This window comes from Hipposideros armiger, unplaced genomic scaffold (genome assembly GCF_001890085.2).
Source record: "Hipposideros armiger isolate ML-2016 unplaced genomic scaffold, ASM189008v1 scaffold_859, whole genome shotgun sequence".
Lineage (NCBI taxonomy): Eukaryota > Metazoa > Chordata > Mammalia > Chiroptera > Hipposideridae > Hipposideros > Hipposideros armiger.
Genome location: NW_017732209.1, coordinates 390240 through 408054, shown reverse-complemented (window position 1 = coordinate 408054; position 17815 = coordinate 390240). Strand labels below are relative to the sequence as shown.

Genomic DNA, 17815 nt, shown 5'->3' with positions numbered 1-17815 from the left:
GGGGGGGCAGGACAGGGAGATGGGTGGGGTTAAGGGGTGGGGGTCCCACAGGCAGCTGGGCCCCTAGGTAACAGGCCTCTGTCTTTCCTGTAGCCACTGCCACCCCATGTGCGCATCTGGGACTCAGTTTCCCTCTCTACTTTACACGTGCTGGGCCTGGGGGTGTTTGACAGAGCTGTGTGCTGTGTGGGCTTTTCCAAATCGGTAAGTCCTACACCGGCCCTCACCTGCCCCTAACCTCCAAAATCTGGAGCCAGTGTTGCATCTTCCCACCCGCCCCTTTGGGATGTCCGACCCCCCCCCTTTTGGGATAGAGGCCATGCCTTCGTTGTGATGTCACAGATGTAGGCCACGCCTCCTGGCAGAACTCTATGCTGCACGCCCATCTCTGTGGTCTCACAGGCCTGCTCTGTTAGCCTTTTTGAAGGGGGCCCATAGGTCCTGATTGCCCCAAACATACTCCTCAGTGATCCCTTGTAGATCAGTTAATACTTGTTGCATTATTTTTCACACCACCTTTCATTCTTTTCAGACCAGTGTCCAGGGTGGTGTGGCTCTGTGCAATCATCTTAGATGGGTGTTAGCAGGTCTGGGCAAGATAAGTATAGAAATTGAGAGTAAGCCTTTAGGAATTTATAGAGCAATTTGACATTCCCACAACATCCAAGTACGTGAGTGCTGGGCTTTATTGTTTACTCCTTAATCATATTTTACATTTTTATCATATTGTTACCTAAGTGTTGGTCTGCAATGGATTGGGAAATAAAAAACAGCCAATCCTCCCACAGATAGTTTAAGCAGTCCCAGGATTAGAGCCTCACAAGTTTTTTGAGGCCTACGGAGACACCTTAGAGGAAAAACTATTTCGTTGCCAAAGTGTATGTGTATGGGGGGGCGAGCCCTGCAAAATAAAAATTGACCTGTGTTTAAAGGATTTAGTTAAACAGCATTTTACCAACTTTATTCATTGTTTAATTTCATGTACATAAAAGTCATTCCACAGGAAAAAGCAGATTAGAAGGTGTCAGTAAAAATTCCTGACCATGTGATGACTGCAGAGAAATTGTGGCTGAGGGCAAATTAGATTGATTTCTTAGGGATGAGTCATTTCAAAAGGAAAATTGTAAAAACCTTTGAAACGAGTGTATGGCTGCTGGATGGGGAGTGTGTATATTAACGTGTTTCATGTGACATGAGCCAGAGACTTTGAACATCTTAAAACAGATCTGAGTGGCAAATCCCTCAGTGAGTGAAGTGTTGGGGGAAGTGGATTCTGACCCACCTTGCCCCTCTCCCTCTCCTCTCTCCTTTTAGAACGGGGGTAACCTGCTCTGTGCAGTAGATGAATCCAACGATCACATGCTTTCCGTGTGGGACTGGGCCAAGGAGGCCAAGGTGGTGGATAGCAAGGTAGGGCAACTGTTCTCATCCCTTCTCCTTGGGGTGCACCATGGGACTGGCCGGATCTCAGTGGTCAGGAGTCTGGAATCAGATAAACTCACTTTTAAATCCTGACTTTGCCATTTGCTAGCTGTGTGACTTTGGGCAAGTGGCTTGCCCTCTCTGAGTCTTGGTTGCATCATCTATCAAATCGGGATAATGGTAGCATCTTCCTTGCAGGCCCTTGGCTGTGATGTTGGCTATGGGGTGGGTAGACCAAGCTCAACAGAAGGGTTGGTACAAGGTGGCTGGCTGTTGACTCTATAGTCCTGCAATGTCCAAGACACACCTTGACTTGCATCCCTAGGCAGTGGCCTATGTTATAGATGAGGAACCTGAGGCACGGTATTGGGGAGAACTACTGTACTTGCCCAAGGTCACACACCCATTCTGGGCTGGGGACAGGAGACTGGGTTCTGGATCAGGGCCCACAGTTTGGGGAAGAAGAAGTGGTTGAGAGGCTGGACCAGGGGTCGGCAAACTGCGGCTTGCGAGCCACATGCGGCTCTTTGGGTACGGTCTGTCTCAAAAGTTTGCCGACCCCATGGAAGAGCCAGTCCTGTCCCTCACAACAATTTAAAAATTATTCGAGAGCCATAAATCTATTTTTACATAATCACCATTATGTGAATAATATCCTTTAAAGATTTTATAAATGAAACTATGATAGTTTTATTTTCATTATCAATGTTACTTCAGAGCCACATGTGGCTCACGAGCTGCCATTTGCTGACCCCTGGCGGCTCTTCTGTCTCAAAAGTTTGCCGACCACTGGGCTGGACTATAGAGTCAGACCTACATGAGTTGATTCTGGACACAATGCTTACCTGACTGTGTGGCCTTAGGCAAGTATCTTCCCCTGAAAGTGTTTAGNGTATAGGATCAGAATGTGGGGCATGGTCAACTCCGAGGCGGGGCCATGCTGCAGAACTGAGCGGAGTAAAAAGCCTAAGGGCGGGGTCTTGATGCAATGGGCGTGGTCAGGGACTGGGGACGGACTAAGGTATCAGCGTCGCGGTCTAAAACCACACTTTTCAACCCCACTCAAATAATAGCAAATACGTACATAGCACTGTGCCAGACACTACTCCAGGCACTTCACATGAATTAACTAATTTGACTCGCAACCACCCCGGAAGGTAGGTACTCTTATTGTCCCCGTTTTAAAAACGAGGAAACCGAGGCAGAGGTTGGGCAACTTGCTCACACTGCTAGAAAGTGGCAGAGCTGGGGTTTGAACTCAGGCAGACACGCCCCTGAGTCCATGTTCTCAAGCAACACTCTCCCCACCCTCTAAAAAGAGCCTGGTATCAGGACCCCACAGCCCGAGATCTGAGACCCATTGTGACCCGCCGGTTCCCAGGGTCAGCCGCGGAGGGCGGGGCAGGGCGCGGCGGCGCGAGCGCCTCCCAGGGCCGGAAGCGGCGGGACCGGTCCCGGCTCCACCCCCGGCCCCGAAGCTCCGCCAGCCGCCGCCATGAGTAGCTTTGGAGCTGGGTGAGACCCTCTTGCAGACCCCTTTCTCCCCGCGCTCAGGGGCCTGGATCCCAGGCCTCCTCCCTCTCCAGGGACCTAGGCCCGCGAGCATCACCCCTTTCCGCTGGCGGAGGGAACATGGAGACACGCCCCTCCCCTTAAACCTTCACCGCTTCCCTTGCTGCTTGAAGTTTGGGGCGCTGTGGGAGTGGGGGTGGGGAGCCTTGGGAAAGCCGCGCTAGTTAGAAGGGTGAGGTCCCTGCTGACTCCCCTCTTCCAGGATCGTGTTCCTGCCACTTGGTGCTGTGTGATCTTTGGCGATCACTGCCTCTCTGGGCCTGTGTCTTAGGCTCTGCAAGATCAACCGAGCAAAGCACACGGCCTGCAGAGAGGCAGCGCTCCGCTCCTTACGCGGCCCCCCTTATGCATCAGAGACCAACGGGGAACGGTGGGGTAGGGGAATGATAGCTTCCCCTTTTCTGACCTGGCTGCTAATTAGAGTGCTTTTTTTTTTTTTTNAACCGGGGCCCTCTGGCATCCCAAGCGAGTTCTTCACCGTCGCGCCACTCGGCCGGCCCGCACCAGATTTCTTTTAGTTCCCTAAATAGTCCGTGCTCTGTCCTACTCTTTGCCCTTTGCACATGTTGTACCTTCTGACTGGGACACTTTTCCACCCTCTTGTCCTAGCTGACTCCTACTCAACCTTTAGATCCCTGCTCAGCCATCCCCTCCAGGAAGCTCTCCCTGACCCACTAGGCTGGATATCCTCTATGGGAGCCCCACAGTCTTCTGGGTTTCCACTTCCCAGCCTTGGGTTGTCACTGACTGGTAGTAAGTCTGTCTCTGAAATTGGACCATGAGCTCTGTGAGGGTAACGTCTGAGGTTGTCTTGGTCACCACTGTGTCCCCAGTATCACCCAGCATGAGGCTGGGCCCAGAGTAAATGTTAGCCAAATAACTATTGATTGAATGGGTTAATGAATGAATGGATGGATGGTTAGATTGACAGATAAGTGCATAGATGGGTGAACAGATAGATGGATGGGAAAATAGATGGAAATGTGTGGCTGTTTGGATAGAAGGATGGATGGATTGACTGGTGAATCAATCAATGGGTACTTGAAAGAAAGAGAGAGTAAATGAATAGATGAGAGGTGGATTGATGGATGGGTAAATGAATGGCTAGATGGATTGGTACATTGATAGACTGGATGAATGGGTGAGTAGATGGGTGGTTGAGTGGCTCAGTGAGTGGATAGATGGATGGACAAACCAGTAGACAGGTGAATGGATCAAGGGGTGAATGGTTGGATGGACAGATATTAGTTCAGATGGTTTAATGGATGGATAAAAGGGTATTTGAATAGATGAGTGTGTGGGTGGAAGGGTTGATAGAAGGAAAGGTGGGTAAATGGCTGGATGTAGGATTGAGAGTTCAAGGTGCTTTTACGAGTCAGTACAGGGGAAACTTCCCCATGCTGACCCTTGCCCCTGGCCACCCCATAGGTGGGAACCGCATCACACAGGCGGTGCCAGGTGCCCACGATGGCGGTGTGTTTGGGCTCTGCGCCCTGCGGGACGGGACGCTGGTGTCCGGAGGGGGCCGCGATCGGCGTGTGGTCTTCTGGGGTTCTGACTACAGCAAGCTGCAGGAGGTGGAGGTGAGGAGGGGGAGAGGGTCCTGTGAAGTTGAGGAGACCTCCCCTCACTCCACTAGGGCTCCTAATGCTAGATCCTCCTCTCCCCAGCATGTCATTCCCAGCCCCATCCGTGTCGGTCCTACACTCATCTGTCTGCCTTCTCTGCTCTTGCCTGCCCAGGTACCCGAGTGTTTTGGTCCTGTGCGCACCGTGGCAGAGGGCCGGGGAGACACACTGTATGTGGGAACCACCCGCAACTCCATCCTGCATGCCTCTGTGCGAACAGGCCTCTGGCCGCTCATCCAGGTGAGCTCTCTCTTCTGTGCCTGCCAACCTCCCTCCCCTACTATCTGTCTTCTCTTCCCTGCACCATTCATCTCTCCTGTCTTCCCATTCTGGGTTTTCCTCACCTCCCTGCCCCATCCCTTTTCCTCGGGCCTGGCAAACACCACTTATCTTCCCTTTACCTGCTCCCGCTCCATAACCCCACTCCTGACCTAGGATCCTCCCAGAACTCCCCATGATCCAGCAACCAACAGGGTAGCTGCTAGCACAGCAGAGGGTCCCCAGGATCCTGCTCCAGCTGTGCTGCTCTCAGCTCTTCTGATCAGGGTGGTGTCCTTTTCTGTTGGTAAGTACCCTGGCAGGTTGTCACCCAGGCTGCACACACCTTGGTCCACACACCTCCCAGGTCTGCGGCTCCAAGGATCTGGGAAGGCCCTCTGGAGTCCTACTGTTTTTCTTCTTGCAGCTCAAATGCCCACTATTCCTTCCTGATGTGCCAAAACCCTACTCCCACCCACTTAAAAATCCCACCTCCCGAGAGATGGTATAGTATGGTGATTAGGAACATGCATTCTGGACTGTGACTTGCCTGGGTTCTAATCACAGTCCTGTCTGTCATTAGCTGTGTGGTATGAGGCAAGTGAGTAACCTCTCTGTGCCTTTATGAAAGGAACATTAGAGAGCTGACCTCATGGGTTTTGTGAGGATTCCATGAGTCAGTTCACATACAGCATTTAGAATGTTGCCGGGCACAGAATAAATGCTGAGTCTTAGCCAAAATTACTCCTTGTTCAGTGGTCTCCCTTCCTTCACCCCCTCCATGCATTTTCCCTCTGATAGGATAGCTGAAATCATGCTGCTGCATTTAGATCCCGCCTCTGTCTCTAGTTTCCGTAGGAAGGAGATGAAGAAAAACAAGGGCTAGAGGGATTTTCTAGGTGTCCCCAGAAGGGATCTTGGAGACCCCTAATAATATTATCAATATTCCTATATTATTAATATGTATTAATATATTGTTAGAATTAGATTTATTATCATTATACTGATACTGATTATTACAATTATATTGATTATCAACCTTAATGATTTGTGATTAAGAATTTATTAATATGTGTTAATAATAATAGTTAACCACTTCCATTTTGTAAGCACCTTGTGCTAGCTTCGTACAGTTTCCATCCATAATTTGAGTGAGCACAACACTATGAAGCACGTACAATGATTAGCCCCATTTTACAGAAGATCAAACTGAGGCTCCCAGAGAAGTCACCTGCCTAGGTGACTGCCACAGTCAGTAAGAGAAAGCTAAAGTCAGATCCACCGGGCTGAGTATACTCCACAGGATCCCACAGCCTCCTGACTCCCAAAGTCAAGCTCTTAACCCATCACGCTCTCCTGCCTCCCACTGTACAAACTAGAAAGCAAAATTGGGGGTGGGGGGCGTTTTCCTCAAGCCACACACTGGCAGGGATCTGTCTAATCACAGTCTCCTTAAGAAACACGGTGGAAAGGGTCTTCCCTGGGACACCTGTGGACAGGTGTGTTGCTGGGGCTAGTCCAGAACTTTTTTTTGGTATCAGGCTTGGAGGGAAAGGGTCACGACTTGTCTTCCCTTTTTGCCAGGGCCATCTGGAAGAGCTGTGGGGCCTAGCCACACACCCCAGCCAGGCACAGTTTGTGACATGTGGGCAGGATAAGCTGGTGCATTTGTGGAGTGCAGAGTCCCACGAGCCCCTGTGGAGCACGATCATCGAGGTAAGGGGACAGGAGAGGTGATGTATTGTTCTAACAGAACCACTTGTCCCAATGTGTCAGGGCTCAATGCATCAGATAGAACCTACGCCTGGTTTTTTCAAGCAGAAGGGGATCTGGGTGCTTCCATACTCCTTTGGAAGGGCTAGAGGGGAGGGTACTTGACTGGAAGGATGCACAGAACCTACCCGCTAGGGGAGCTGCTGCCTCTGTCAGAGCCAGAGGGTGGGGAGCCAGGAACCACGGAATTTGAGAAAATGCCATTGTCATTATAGCTGCAATTCAGGCACCAGGAAGCTGTGGTCCCTGTAAGTGTTGGTTCTAGAGCTACACTGTTTAATACATGTGGCTATTCAAACTTAAATTAACTTTAAAATGTAAACAGAGTTAAAAATTCAGTTCCTTGGTTGCACTAGCTACATTTCAAACATGGCTAATGGACACCATATTTGAAAGTGCTAAGAGAGAGCATTGCCAACATCGCAGAAGGTTCTACTGGACTGTGTTGCTCTAGAGCAGGGCTGGCAAACTGCGGCTCGTGAGCCACATGTGGCTTTTTGGGTATGGTCTGTCTCAAAAGTTTGCCAACCCCTGGAAGAGCCAATCCTGTCCCTTACAACAACTTAAAAATTACTCAAGAGCCATAAATATATTTTTACATAATTACCATTATGTGAATAATATCCTTTAAAAATTTTATAAATGAAACTATGATAGTTTTATTTTCATTTTCAATTTTACTTCAGAGCCGCATGTACATACCCAAAGAACCGCATGTGGCTCACAAGCTGCAGTTGGCTGACCGCTGGCGGCTCTTCCATTTCAAAAGTTTGCCGACCCCTGCTCTAGAGTGACCCAACGGTGGCTATATTTGCACTGGCCAAAAACAGTGTGTGCCCTTGCTTTTCAAGATTAGTGACTGCTCACTAGCATAGCAAATGCCATTGTTTTCACAACCTAGCTGGTCAGTGGAAGTGGCAGAAGCAGGGCCTCTGCCTTCTGCCTCCTAGAACCCACAAAATTGCAACTTATTGTCCAACACAAATCAGAGCAGAATCATAGCTGCAAGGGATTCTGGTCAGTGTAGTTTTTAAGCTCCCCTGCCTATGCAGTATAGGACACTACAAGGTCAGTTCATCATAACCCCCACACCACTCTTTGAGGCTTTGCTTCAGGAATCCAGGGCTACCTTTGTTCCTGGAACACTTGATAGCCTTTGAACTTCTATGAATCAGGGATGGTGTGCCCTGAAAATTGTTAGGGCATGTATAGTAATTCTCATCCTGGCTGCCTAATTTAGCAGCTACTATATGCTAGGCCGTGTGCTCAGCACAGCAGTTCTCCAGTTTGCCAGGGCATCAGAATCACCTGGGAGTTGTTAAAAACACAGAATCCTGAGTCCCATCCACAGAGGCTTGATTCAGGACGTCTGAGTTTGGGACCAGAAATGTACAATTTGTAATGAACTCCCTCGGGTTATTCTGATTCAGGTGGTCTGTTGACCATACCTGGAGAGACTGGCTTAGCGCTTTATGCACATCATCTTTTTAACTCCTCCCCCTGACCTCCACAAGGCAGTAGGGATGATGGATCCCTACTCAGAAACAGGCTCAGAAAGATAAAATCACTTGTCCATCATCACAGTGAAATGATAATCATAGCTGAACTCTACTGAGTGCTTCCTGTGGGCCATCTTGTTTACCGGCTTACCAGTCTAAGGATTTTACACCTTGCTAATAATAATCCTGGAAGGTGGGTATCGATCTCCATTTGTCAGATGAGGCAACCAAGGCTATGACAGAGAAAGTATCTGACGTCATATAAGTAGTGTCAGAGCCACATTTTTTTTTTTTTNTTTCCCGCGCCGTCTGGTCCCGCCTCTCTCAGATGCGGGCTCCCCCGGTGTCTCCGTGGTTGACTGATCTGTCTCCATCTCTCCGCCTGTCTCTGATGTCTCTGTATCCGCTGGCCCTCTCCCTCTGGGTGTGTTTCTCCCTCTGTATCTCTGGAGGTCTCTGTATCTACTTCTTTATCTCTGCCTCTCCATCTCTGTCCATCGGTCTCTGTCTCTCTCTGTCTCTGTTTGCCTCTATACCCCAGTGTCTTGAGGAGCTCTTCATCTCTGTAGATCTCTCTGCCTCCATCTCCACGTCTTTCTGTCTCTGTGCATCTCTTTGCCTTTTCCCCTCCTGTTTCTCTGTCTCTCGTGTCTCTCGCCCTATTTCTCTGTCTCTTAGACCCCCACGCTGCCACCTTTGCCCCATCCTCATCTCATCCCAAATCCTCCCCCATCCCCAGAGCTTCCCCCTGGGCTGAGGAGCTGCTTGGGAGTGGGGTAGGGAGCGTAGGGTTGCTACCTGGGGCAAGTGGACGCTGAGTGACACCGTGTCCCCAGCGCCCTTTTCACATAGTCACCCCACTGGTCCTGCGGTCCCACCCACTCCACCCTCCAATTTCAGGAATTCCTGGCTGCGGGGTGGACTTCCTCCCTCACTTCCTCCCTTCCAGGATTTGGCTGGTCACCATTAACTCCTTCCTGCATAGGCCTCATCCCCACTCCTTGAACTGNCCCCAGCCCTGCCATCATGGGACTCATAGTCCAGTGGGGGAGATAGACCTATCCCTAGACAATTTAGAGTAGGTCAGGCAGGGACAAGGAAGCCTGAGGGGGCATTTGGCCCCAGCCTGGGAGGGAGTCAGGAAGGGCTTCCTGGAGGAAGGGACATCCAAGCTAGACCTGGCGAATGAGGAGTTAGTTTCCAGGGGGGTGAAGAAGGAAAGCAGTCTCTAGGTAAATGGAATAAAAGCATGTACAGAAACCCAGAGTGACACAGAGCTTGGCATTTGGGGAAATTCGAGAAGGCAGGGTGGCTAAATCATTGCAGAGTTCAAGGAGGACACTGGTGAGGACAAGGCTAGAGCAGTGTGTGTGAGAGGATACCAGGCCAGGCAGAGCCTGGGGGTCATGGTGAGAAGCCGGGGCTTTCTCCTGAGGCCACCAGGGAACCACTAAGGGTTTTGAGCAAGGCGGGGGACAGGGTCAGGTACACATTTCCAAAAGATCATTCTGATTCTCACCCCTGGCTAGAGACAGCCTGGGTGAGATGAAGGCAGGGAGGCTGGAATGGGGCCTGTTCCTCTTAGAGGGTCCCTGGCTCCCGCTGACATCTTACCACCACCACCCACAGGGATCTGGTCCGAGGGAGCAGACGGTACTGACATCAATGCTGTGGCTCGCTCCCATGATGGCAAGTTGCTGGCTTCAGCTGATGACTTTGGCAAAGTCCACCTGTTTAACTACCCTTGCTGTCAGCCTCGAGTGAGTCCCTCTGGGGGGCAGGCAGGGTGGAGGTAACAGCAATGGGGGCAAGATTGAGGCAGCCCTGGTCCACCTCCATCCCTCTCCGGGCCTCAGTTTACTCACCTGTACAAGGAGCGCAGTGGGCTTGACCTCGAGGGCCTTCTTAATCTGAAGGTTGATGAATTTCAGTCTGTAGTGCTAAACCTCTGAGCATCTGCAATTCTGAGCTTTTTGATTCTTTTATCCTTATTAACTCAACAAATACTTATTGAGCACCTGCTGTGTGCCTGGGCACGGGATACAGCAAGTAAACAAGTCAGATGGGGTTACTGCCCTCACCAAGCTGACATTTTAAGTGCCATGATGGTTCCAAGTAGCTACATGTCTAAGGTTTTTTGGATCTACATCATCTGTGATTCTCCTGCAGCTCTAGGACAAGGGACACAAACTCCAAGGCCACAGGGTCAGACAGGCAGTGAGAATAATTGAATGAGGCTGGGGGGCAGCTACTCCTTACAACCCATTTCACCTCACTCCTGGTGGGAAGCCGGGCCAGTGCATCCTGATCTTGTGAGGTTTTGACGGAAGCTGGAAATCAGGATTTTAAAGTAAGCTTCCTTGATTTTTAAATGTCAGCAATTATCTTTCTTAAAACACTGGCAGTATATTCAACACATCCACAGAGCACTAGCAGATAACCTGTGTCTAAGATAAAACTGGATGTTAATTTTACCATTCTTTGGTTCTAACAGAGGTGAAATTTGTTTTAATATTTTATTATGAAATTTGCATACATAAAAGCAGATAAAATGGTACAGTGATCCTTCCCCGTACCTATTACCCATGGTCAACTATTATCAGATTTGGCACTTGTTTCTTCTCTTTTTCTCTTCTGTTCTTTTTTTTGCTGTAGTTTTTTAAAACAACCCCGTATATGACCTGATAGCTCCTCAGATTAGCATTCATATCTCAAAAATAAAGATAATTCTTACATATCCACACATCCATGTTCATACCCATTGGTTAACATTAATTTTTAAATATGATCTAATACCCAATCTGTATTCAAATTTCCCTGATTGTCTCCAAAAATGGCCTTCTACACACACTTTTGTTTGTTTGAATCAAGGTCCAAACATTGCATGTGCTTATGTCTTGTATCGTGTCGTACAGAACAGCCTTCTCCACATGCATACTTTTTTTTTTTTTTTAATACCATTGACTTGTTGAAGAAACCGGATCATTTGCCCTGTTGCTTCTTAAAGAGGGGTTTATTAAGCAGAGGAGGAGGGGGTCAGGTTGGAAAGACATGGAATGTCATTGCCCCCTCTGACCTTTCACTTCCTTCTTTCCCTACCACAGGCCCTCAGCCACAAATACGGTGGACACAGCAGCCATGTGACAAATGTGGCCTTCTTGTGGGATGACAGTATGGCCCTGACCACAGGGGGCAAGGACACCAGCATACTGCAGTGGAGGGTGGTCTGAAGTGGGGGCCCCAGGGACATGGGGCCAGGGTAGAAATATGTGGCAGGGCTGGAATTCTATTTTCGGGAGATGTCTATTGCCGAGTAGAGTAATATATACCCAGAGTATGTCTATAGAAGAGAGGGTTATGAGGGTGGGAGGGTGGACTGACAGTCAGAAGTCTCTATTTATCGGGGTGGGAAGAGGGGTCACATTGCTTTGGGCAAACCATTAGGGTTTTGGTTTGGGGTGTTTTTTAAGTTTATTCTTTTATATCATCCAGAAATAAAGACATGTGCACTGAGGTGGAGTGTCAGGGTCTACATATGTGGTTCATAGATTATGTCTATAGGTGTGTGCATATGGGTGTGTGTGTGTATATTACAGTGTTTGTGATGAGGGACCGTTATTACGGTCCTTATTGGATATAAGTGGCTGAAGTGAACCTTTCTCTTACTTAGGACAAAAGAGAACTCAGTTGGCCCACAAATCAAACAAGGAAGGGCAGTTGTGCCTCTGGGCTTCAGGTCCACTGAACCAAGGATTTGAGGGCCACCAGGACATTCATGCCATACCTTCTCTGACCTACGAGTCAGCAGTTTTCTTGAACCAGCATTCTCCGCAGCACAGAAACATGGCACCCAGGAGCTGCTAAGCTCACATCAACAGGCCTTGGGCTCCAAGTCCAAAAATCCCTGGGAAGGGTTGTGATTGGCCCATCTGAAGATCAGTCAACTTGACCAGCCCCTTGGTCTACTGTGATTGGGTGAAGTACCAGTCCTGGGCCAAGGGACTGTGGCCAGGGAGGTGGGATTGTGCAAAAACATGGAAGCCTCCACCTGCCCCACAAGGTTGAAGTAGGGCAAGGAATGTTTTCAGAGAAGTGGGATGATGGCACAAAAGATGTCTGAGAGTTAGAGTTTGAGTACTCTGGGTTTCAAAAGATAAACCCAACTCCATCCATTTATAAACAATAAAAAGAAATTGCCAGGTCCTGGAACAGGGTAGTCCAGGAGAGGCCCATCGGGATTCAGGGGGCTCAAATGTGATCATCAGGATTCTCTTCTCAGGGATTTCTCAACTTGGTATCTAATCTTGAACATTTTAACTTTGTATTGGTGTTTAATATACAGAGAAGTGCACCCATTATAAATGTATAGTTTGCTGAATTCACAAACAACCCATCCATGCAGCCATCTCCTAGATGGAGAAACAACATTCCAGTTCCTCAGAAGCCCTCTTGTGCCCCCTCTCAGTCATTGTCCCCCACAGTAACCACTTTATATTTGGGGTGGAGATTGAGTTCTGATTTTTACATCTTTTGTGGCCAAGATAATATTAATATTTGATGCACTGATTTTTTCTTTAATGTATTCTTTAGTAGTTCTCAAACTTGAAGGTGCATTACAATCACCTGTAGGGCTTGTAATGACAATGCATCTCCTCCCAACCCCCCATCCAGGGTTTCTAATTCAGTCAGCCTGGGATGGGGTCCAAGAATTTGCATTTCTGAAGAATTCACAGATGATACTTGATGCTTCAAGGACCACACTTTGAGAACCACTGCTCTAATGGAACTATAATAAGGTAGCAAACAGGATTTTTCTGGACAGCAAAAGAATTCTGTAGAACATTACACACATTTGTGGTTCCTCATCTCAACTCTACAGATGATCACTTGGGATGGAAAGCTCAGAACCCTGCAGTTTCAGAGTGACAATCAAACCTGTCTCTTCCTAAAGAGGGACATACTCCAGTAGATACCCGCGAACCCATCTAGTAGTCCAAGTCTTGGGGAAGTGGCCCATGCTATTGAAACACCCCTTTCAATGGGTCTCTTGGTTCTCTGTCTCCCCCTAGTGCCCAGCCTCAGACCTGCATGAAAAAATGTGCTTAGGAAGTTCTGGAACAGTGCTGGTAATTCTCCACATGCCCCCCAGGGTCACTCTCAGCTTTTCTCCCGCCCTGGACCCTGGGAGACTGCCCTGTGAGGACGCCATTCACGGGGATCCCTTGCCCTCCGCCCTGTGGTTGGGTTCTGCTAATCAGAGTCACTGACAGGAAACCCAGGGGTTGGAGGAGAGAGGTGGGAGTGTTTATTTTCCGGGCCCCTCCCTGCATCCCTGCCATTTTGTGACAGTGGCTGTGTTCCTATACCTGAAACTACAGCTCCTAGGGGCTCGTCTCCAAACTCTAGCTTTCTGCCCAAAGGGTGGTAATGGCTTGGCTCTCTCTGAGGCTAGTCCCCTGGTAACACCCTATACTTTGTGGGGTCCTTTACCCTGTCCATCCCTCTAAAATGTCCGTAAATGCCGCCACTTAAACTCTTTGAGTGACCACCTGTTTCCTGCCAGGACCCTGACTTAATCAGAGCACAAACTTAGGGTGAGCCCAGGAGAGAAGGGGACCCTCGCCCACCAGTGGTCCCCAGAATTTCTTTTTAGGAAGAGCTTGGGATGGCGGAGGGGCTGATAGCGCCCTGTGGGGCTTGTTCTGAAGCTGATAGGATGTATATGAGGTTAGTTGGGGGGAGGGGCTAAAGCCTTCATGACACCTTCCCTGGAGCTGTCCCTGACTGTCCCCTTGAGGGAAGGTGNCTCTAGAAAAACACCTAAGGAAATTATCTTAAACGAATCAAGCTGTGGGTATTTAGAACAGGAGTTAAAAAGGATCCAGAATCCAGTAACAGGAGGGATGTTTTCTGTTCGAGCTGGCTTATTAAAGGAAAGGGCAATGGGTTCCTGGAGGGCAGCAGAGGGAGGGAGGTGAGAGCCTTCATGCCAGGCTGAGAGTTGCCTCTGAGGCAGGGGAATGTCCAGAAGGACGGGGGACCCCAGCTCTGAACCCTGCTTCTTTGTCTCCTCAGGACCCTGCCCGCTCTGCTGGCTTCCACCCCAGCGGCTCTGTCCTGGCTGTGGGCACAGTGACTGGCAGGTAAAGCTGAATTGGGCATTTGAGGAGGGCTTCTCTGCTCCCCCCTTCCCAAACTGTCCCTTGACATCCCCCCGGTCACTACTCCCCCAGAGCCCTCAGAGAATTTTAATTCGGTACCAGCTGTACCAAGACTTGATCTCCCAACATTCCTTGGGAGTCAGCCTCTCTCCAAATCTATTCTGGAGTCCCTCCCTCAGGTCTCACAGATTGCCCTCCTACCAGATCAGCTCACCCCTCTTCTTTCGCCCCCTCATGCCTTCTCCTTAAAGATGGCTGTTGCTGGATGCAGTGACCCATGACCTAGTGGCTATCCATACAGATGGCAATGAACAGATCTCAGTGGTCAGCTTCTCCCCAGGTAAGGGGTGGGGCCTGGGACCTTGGAGAGGCAAAGCCTGGGAACTGAGACTCAGTTACTGGCAAGGGGAAGGGGCCGAACCTGTGTGTCTAGGCCTGGGGGCGGGTCTAGGATTGTAGAGGGGATGGAGTTTGGGACTGCTGAGGAGTCTGGGATAGTGGGGGGTTGAATCTGAGAGAGGAGGGGGCGGAGCCTGGGTGCCTCCTCATAGCCCCCTCCCCCTCCCCCAGACGGGGCGTACCTGGCTGTGGGCTCCCACGACAACTTGGTGTACGTGTACACGGTGGACCAAGGCGGCCGCAAGGTCAGCCGCCTGGGCAAGTGCTCGGTGAGTGGGCAGATGACCCCCAGCCCGCGCCGCCACTCCATCCAGTGGGTGCAAAATTAACCAATTTTCTACCTCAAGGGAGCACAGCTTCAACACTCAACTGACTGCCCTGATCACGTCAAGAAGGCTTAAGCCCCGCCCACACATTTACCCTCTCCTGTGTTCTAAGCCCACCCCTTCGTGTAGCCCCACCCCTTCGTGTAGCCCCGCCCATCACGTTCTAAGCACATCCTCTGTGTAGCCCAGCCCCTTGCATTTAAAGCCCAATCCTCTGTGTCTAGCTCTGCCCACTTGTTCTAAACTCCCGTTGTGTTCTAAGCCCTTTTTGTCTAGCCCTGCCCATGGTAGTCTGGCCCGGCCCCCACTCTCTAAAGACCTGTGGATCCTTTTAGCCCCTTGTGTTCTCACCGAACCTCTGTATTTTGCCATCCATTCTTTCTGGCCTAATCCTGCCCCTTCCAGCTCTAATTCCACCTCTTCCCTCCCCTGCAGGGACATTCCAGTTTTATCACCCACCTGGATTGGGCCCAGGACAGCAGCTGCTTTGTCACCAACTCCGGGGACTATGAGATTTTGTACTGTGAGTTCTCCAAGACCCAAAGCGTTCTTCCATAAGTTACCTTATTTGCGTGTGTGATGTGCATAGACTTGCCTGAGTTCTGGAAGGGGAGGCAGTGGCTTCAAGTATCTCTCCTCTGACTGTTGTATTTCAGGGCTGTTCTGATTGGTTAGTTTCCTGGCTTCTGATTTCCTCCCTGGTGGACTCCACTTTTCACCAATTCCTCTCCTTTCTGGTTGGATGGGTGGGGTGCAGGTTTCTAAGCAGATGCCCCTGCTCAGGTTTTAGGGGGTCAGGACCTAGGGCCCAGCCCCCTAAGCCAGTTAGGAGAGGTGGAATAAGTCCTGGGACCCTAGCCTCCTGTCTTGGACATCAGTCTGTGAAATGGATGGGTTAAGTAAGTAGTTATTTCCACTCTGGACCCCTTCCCCCATTTTCTGCCCCAGGGGACCCAGCTACCTGTAAGCAGATCACCAGTGCAGATGCTGTAAGGAACATGGAATGGGCCACGGCTACTTGCGTCCTGGGGTTTGGGGTGTTTGGTAAGTTCTGGAATGGGGAAGGTCCCACTAAAGACAGAAGTTCCAAGAAACATCCCTGTGTGGTTGTTTTCAGTCTCTTTCTATTGTTTACCTCCAGAATGGGAGACTCAGTCCTTGAGTACACCTGTGGGCAGTATTTGTGTAAGAGGAAAGGAAGGGTAGGGTGAGACGACTACTGAAATCCCTTGAAGATGTAATGAAATGAGGCCAAATGGGTGGTGGCACCTGGTGCCCTAGTCACCCTTTCATTCAGGCATGAATGCAGTTAACATGTAATTCCTGAGCACCTTTGTGCCCAGCCCTGGGCTGGTCACTGCTGGGACACAGTGGTGATGACAACAGCCCCAGCCCTGCCATCATGGGACTCATAGTCCAGTGGGGGAGATAGACCTATCCCTAGACAATTTAGAGTAGGTCAGGCAGGGACAAGGAAGCCTGAGGGGGCATTTGGCCCCAGCCTGGGAGGGAGTCAGGAAGGGCTTCCTGGAGGAAGGGACATCCAAGTTAGACCTGGCGAATGAGGAGTTAGTTTCCAGGGGGGTGAAGAAGGAAAGCAGTCTCTAGGTAAATGGAATAAAAGCATGTACAGAAACCCAGAGTGACACAGAGCTTGGCATTTGGGGAAATTCGAGAAGGCAGGGTGGCTAAATCATTGCAGAGTTCAAGGAGGACACTGGTGAGGACAAGGCTAGAGCAGTGTGTGTGAGAGGATACCAGGCCAGGCAGAGCCTGGGGGTCATGGTGAGAAGCCGGGGCTTTCTCCTGAGGCCACCAGGGAACCACTAAGGGTTTTGAGCAAGGCGGGGGACAGGGTCAGGTACACATTTCCAAAAGATCATTCTGATTCTCACCCCTGGCTAGAGACAGCCTGGGTGAGATGAAGGCAGGGAGGCTGGAATGGGGCCTGTTCCTCTTAGAGGGTCCCTGGCTCCCGCTGACATCTTACCACCACCACCCACAGGGATCTGGTCCGAGGGAGCAGACGGTACTGACATCAATGCTGTGGCTCGCTCCCATGATGGCAAGTTGCTGGCTTCAGCTGATGACTTTGGCAAAGTCCACCTGTTTAACTACCCTTGCTGTCAGCCTCGAGTGAGTCCCTCTGGGGGGCAGGCAGGGTGGAGGTAACAGCAATGGGGGCAAGATTGAGGCAGCCCTGGTCCACCTCCATCCCTCTCCGGGCCTCAGTTTACTCACCTGTACAAGGAGCGCAGTGGGCTTGACCTCGAGGGCCTTCTTAATCTGAAGGTTGATGAATTTCAGTCTGTAGTGCTAAACCTCTGAGCATCTGCAATTCTGAGCTTTTTGATTCTTTTATCCTTATTAACTCAACAAATACTTATTGAGCACCTGCTGTGTGCCTGGGCACGGGATACAGCAAGTAAACAAGTCAGATGGGGTTACTGCCCTCACCAAGCTGACATTTTAAGTGCCATGATGGTTCCAAGTAGCTACATGTCTAAGGTTTTTTGGATCTACATCATCTGTGATTCTCCTGCAGCTCTAGGACAAGGGACACAAACTCCAAGGCCACAGGGTCAGACAGGCAGTGAGAATAATTGAATGAGGCTGGGGGGCAGCTACTCCTTACAACCCATTTCACCTCACTCCTGGTGGGAAGCCGGGCCAGTGCATCCTGATCTTGTGAGGTTTTGACGGAAGCTGGAAATCAGGATTTTAAAGTAAGCTTCCTTGATTTTTAAATGTCAGCAATTATCTTTCTTAAAACACTG

The 17815-nt window shown here is 50.0% G+C and overlaps 2 protein-coding genes across 2 annotated transcripts in view; both read left to right on the top strand.

Annotated features, from left to right (window-relative positions):
* LOC109374708 (echinoderm microtubule-associated protein-like 2) overlaps window positions 1–17788 on the top strand; it is a 36802-nt gene extending 19014 nt beyond the window's left edge. Inside the window, 10 exon segments of the mRNA XM_019629481.1 lie at window positions 4423–4577; window positions 4737–4862; window positions 6465–6596; window positions 14228–14295; window positions 14565–14653; window positions 14884–14981; window positions 15474–15561; window positions 15987–16082; window positions 17044–17174; window positions 17584–17788. Coding sequence (XP_019485026.1) covers window positions 4423–4577; window positions 4737–4862; window positions 6465–6596; window positions 14228–14295; window positions 14565–14653; window positions 14884–14981; window positions 15474–15561; window positions 15987–16082; window positions 17044–17174; window positions 17584–17589 — 989 coding nt within the window. The 3' untranslated portion in view covers window positions 17590–17788.
* Window positions 9606–11666, top strand: LOC109374731 (echinoderm microtubule-associated protein-like 2). The gene is made up of 2 exons (XM_019629504.1): window positions 9606–9912; window positions 11257–11666. The coding sequence occupies exons 1-2, from the start codon at window positions 9718–9720 to the stop codon at window positions 11380–11382; spliced, it is 321 nt and encodes a 106-aa protein (XP_019485049.1). The 5' UTR covers window positions 9606–9717; the 3' UTR covers window positions 11383–11666.
* Window positions 17789–17815: the final 27 nt, after the last annotated feature.

Excerpts from the sequence above, each read along its gene's own strand:
- LOC109374731 (XM_019629504.1), top strand. The coding sequence starts at position 9,718 with ATGGGGCCTGTTCCTCTTAGAGGGTCCCTGGCTCCCGCTGACATCTTA. Across the intron at positions 9,913-11,256 it reads ACCCTTGCTGTCAGCCTCGA|GCCCTCAGCCACAAATACGG; the intron begins GTGAGTCCCTCT and ends TCCCTACCACAG.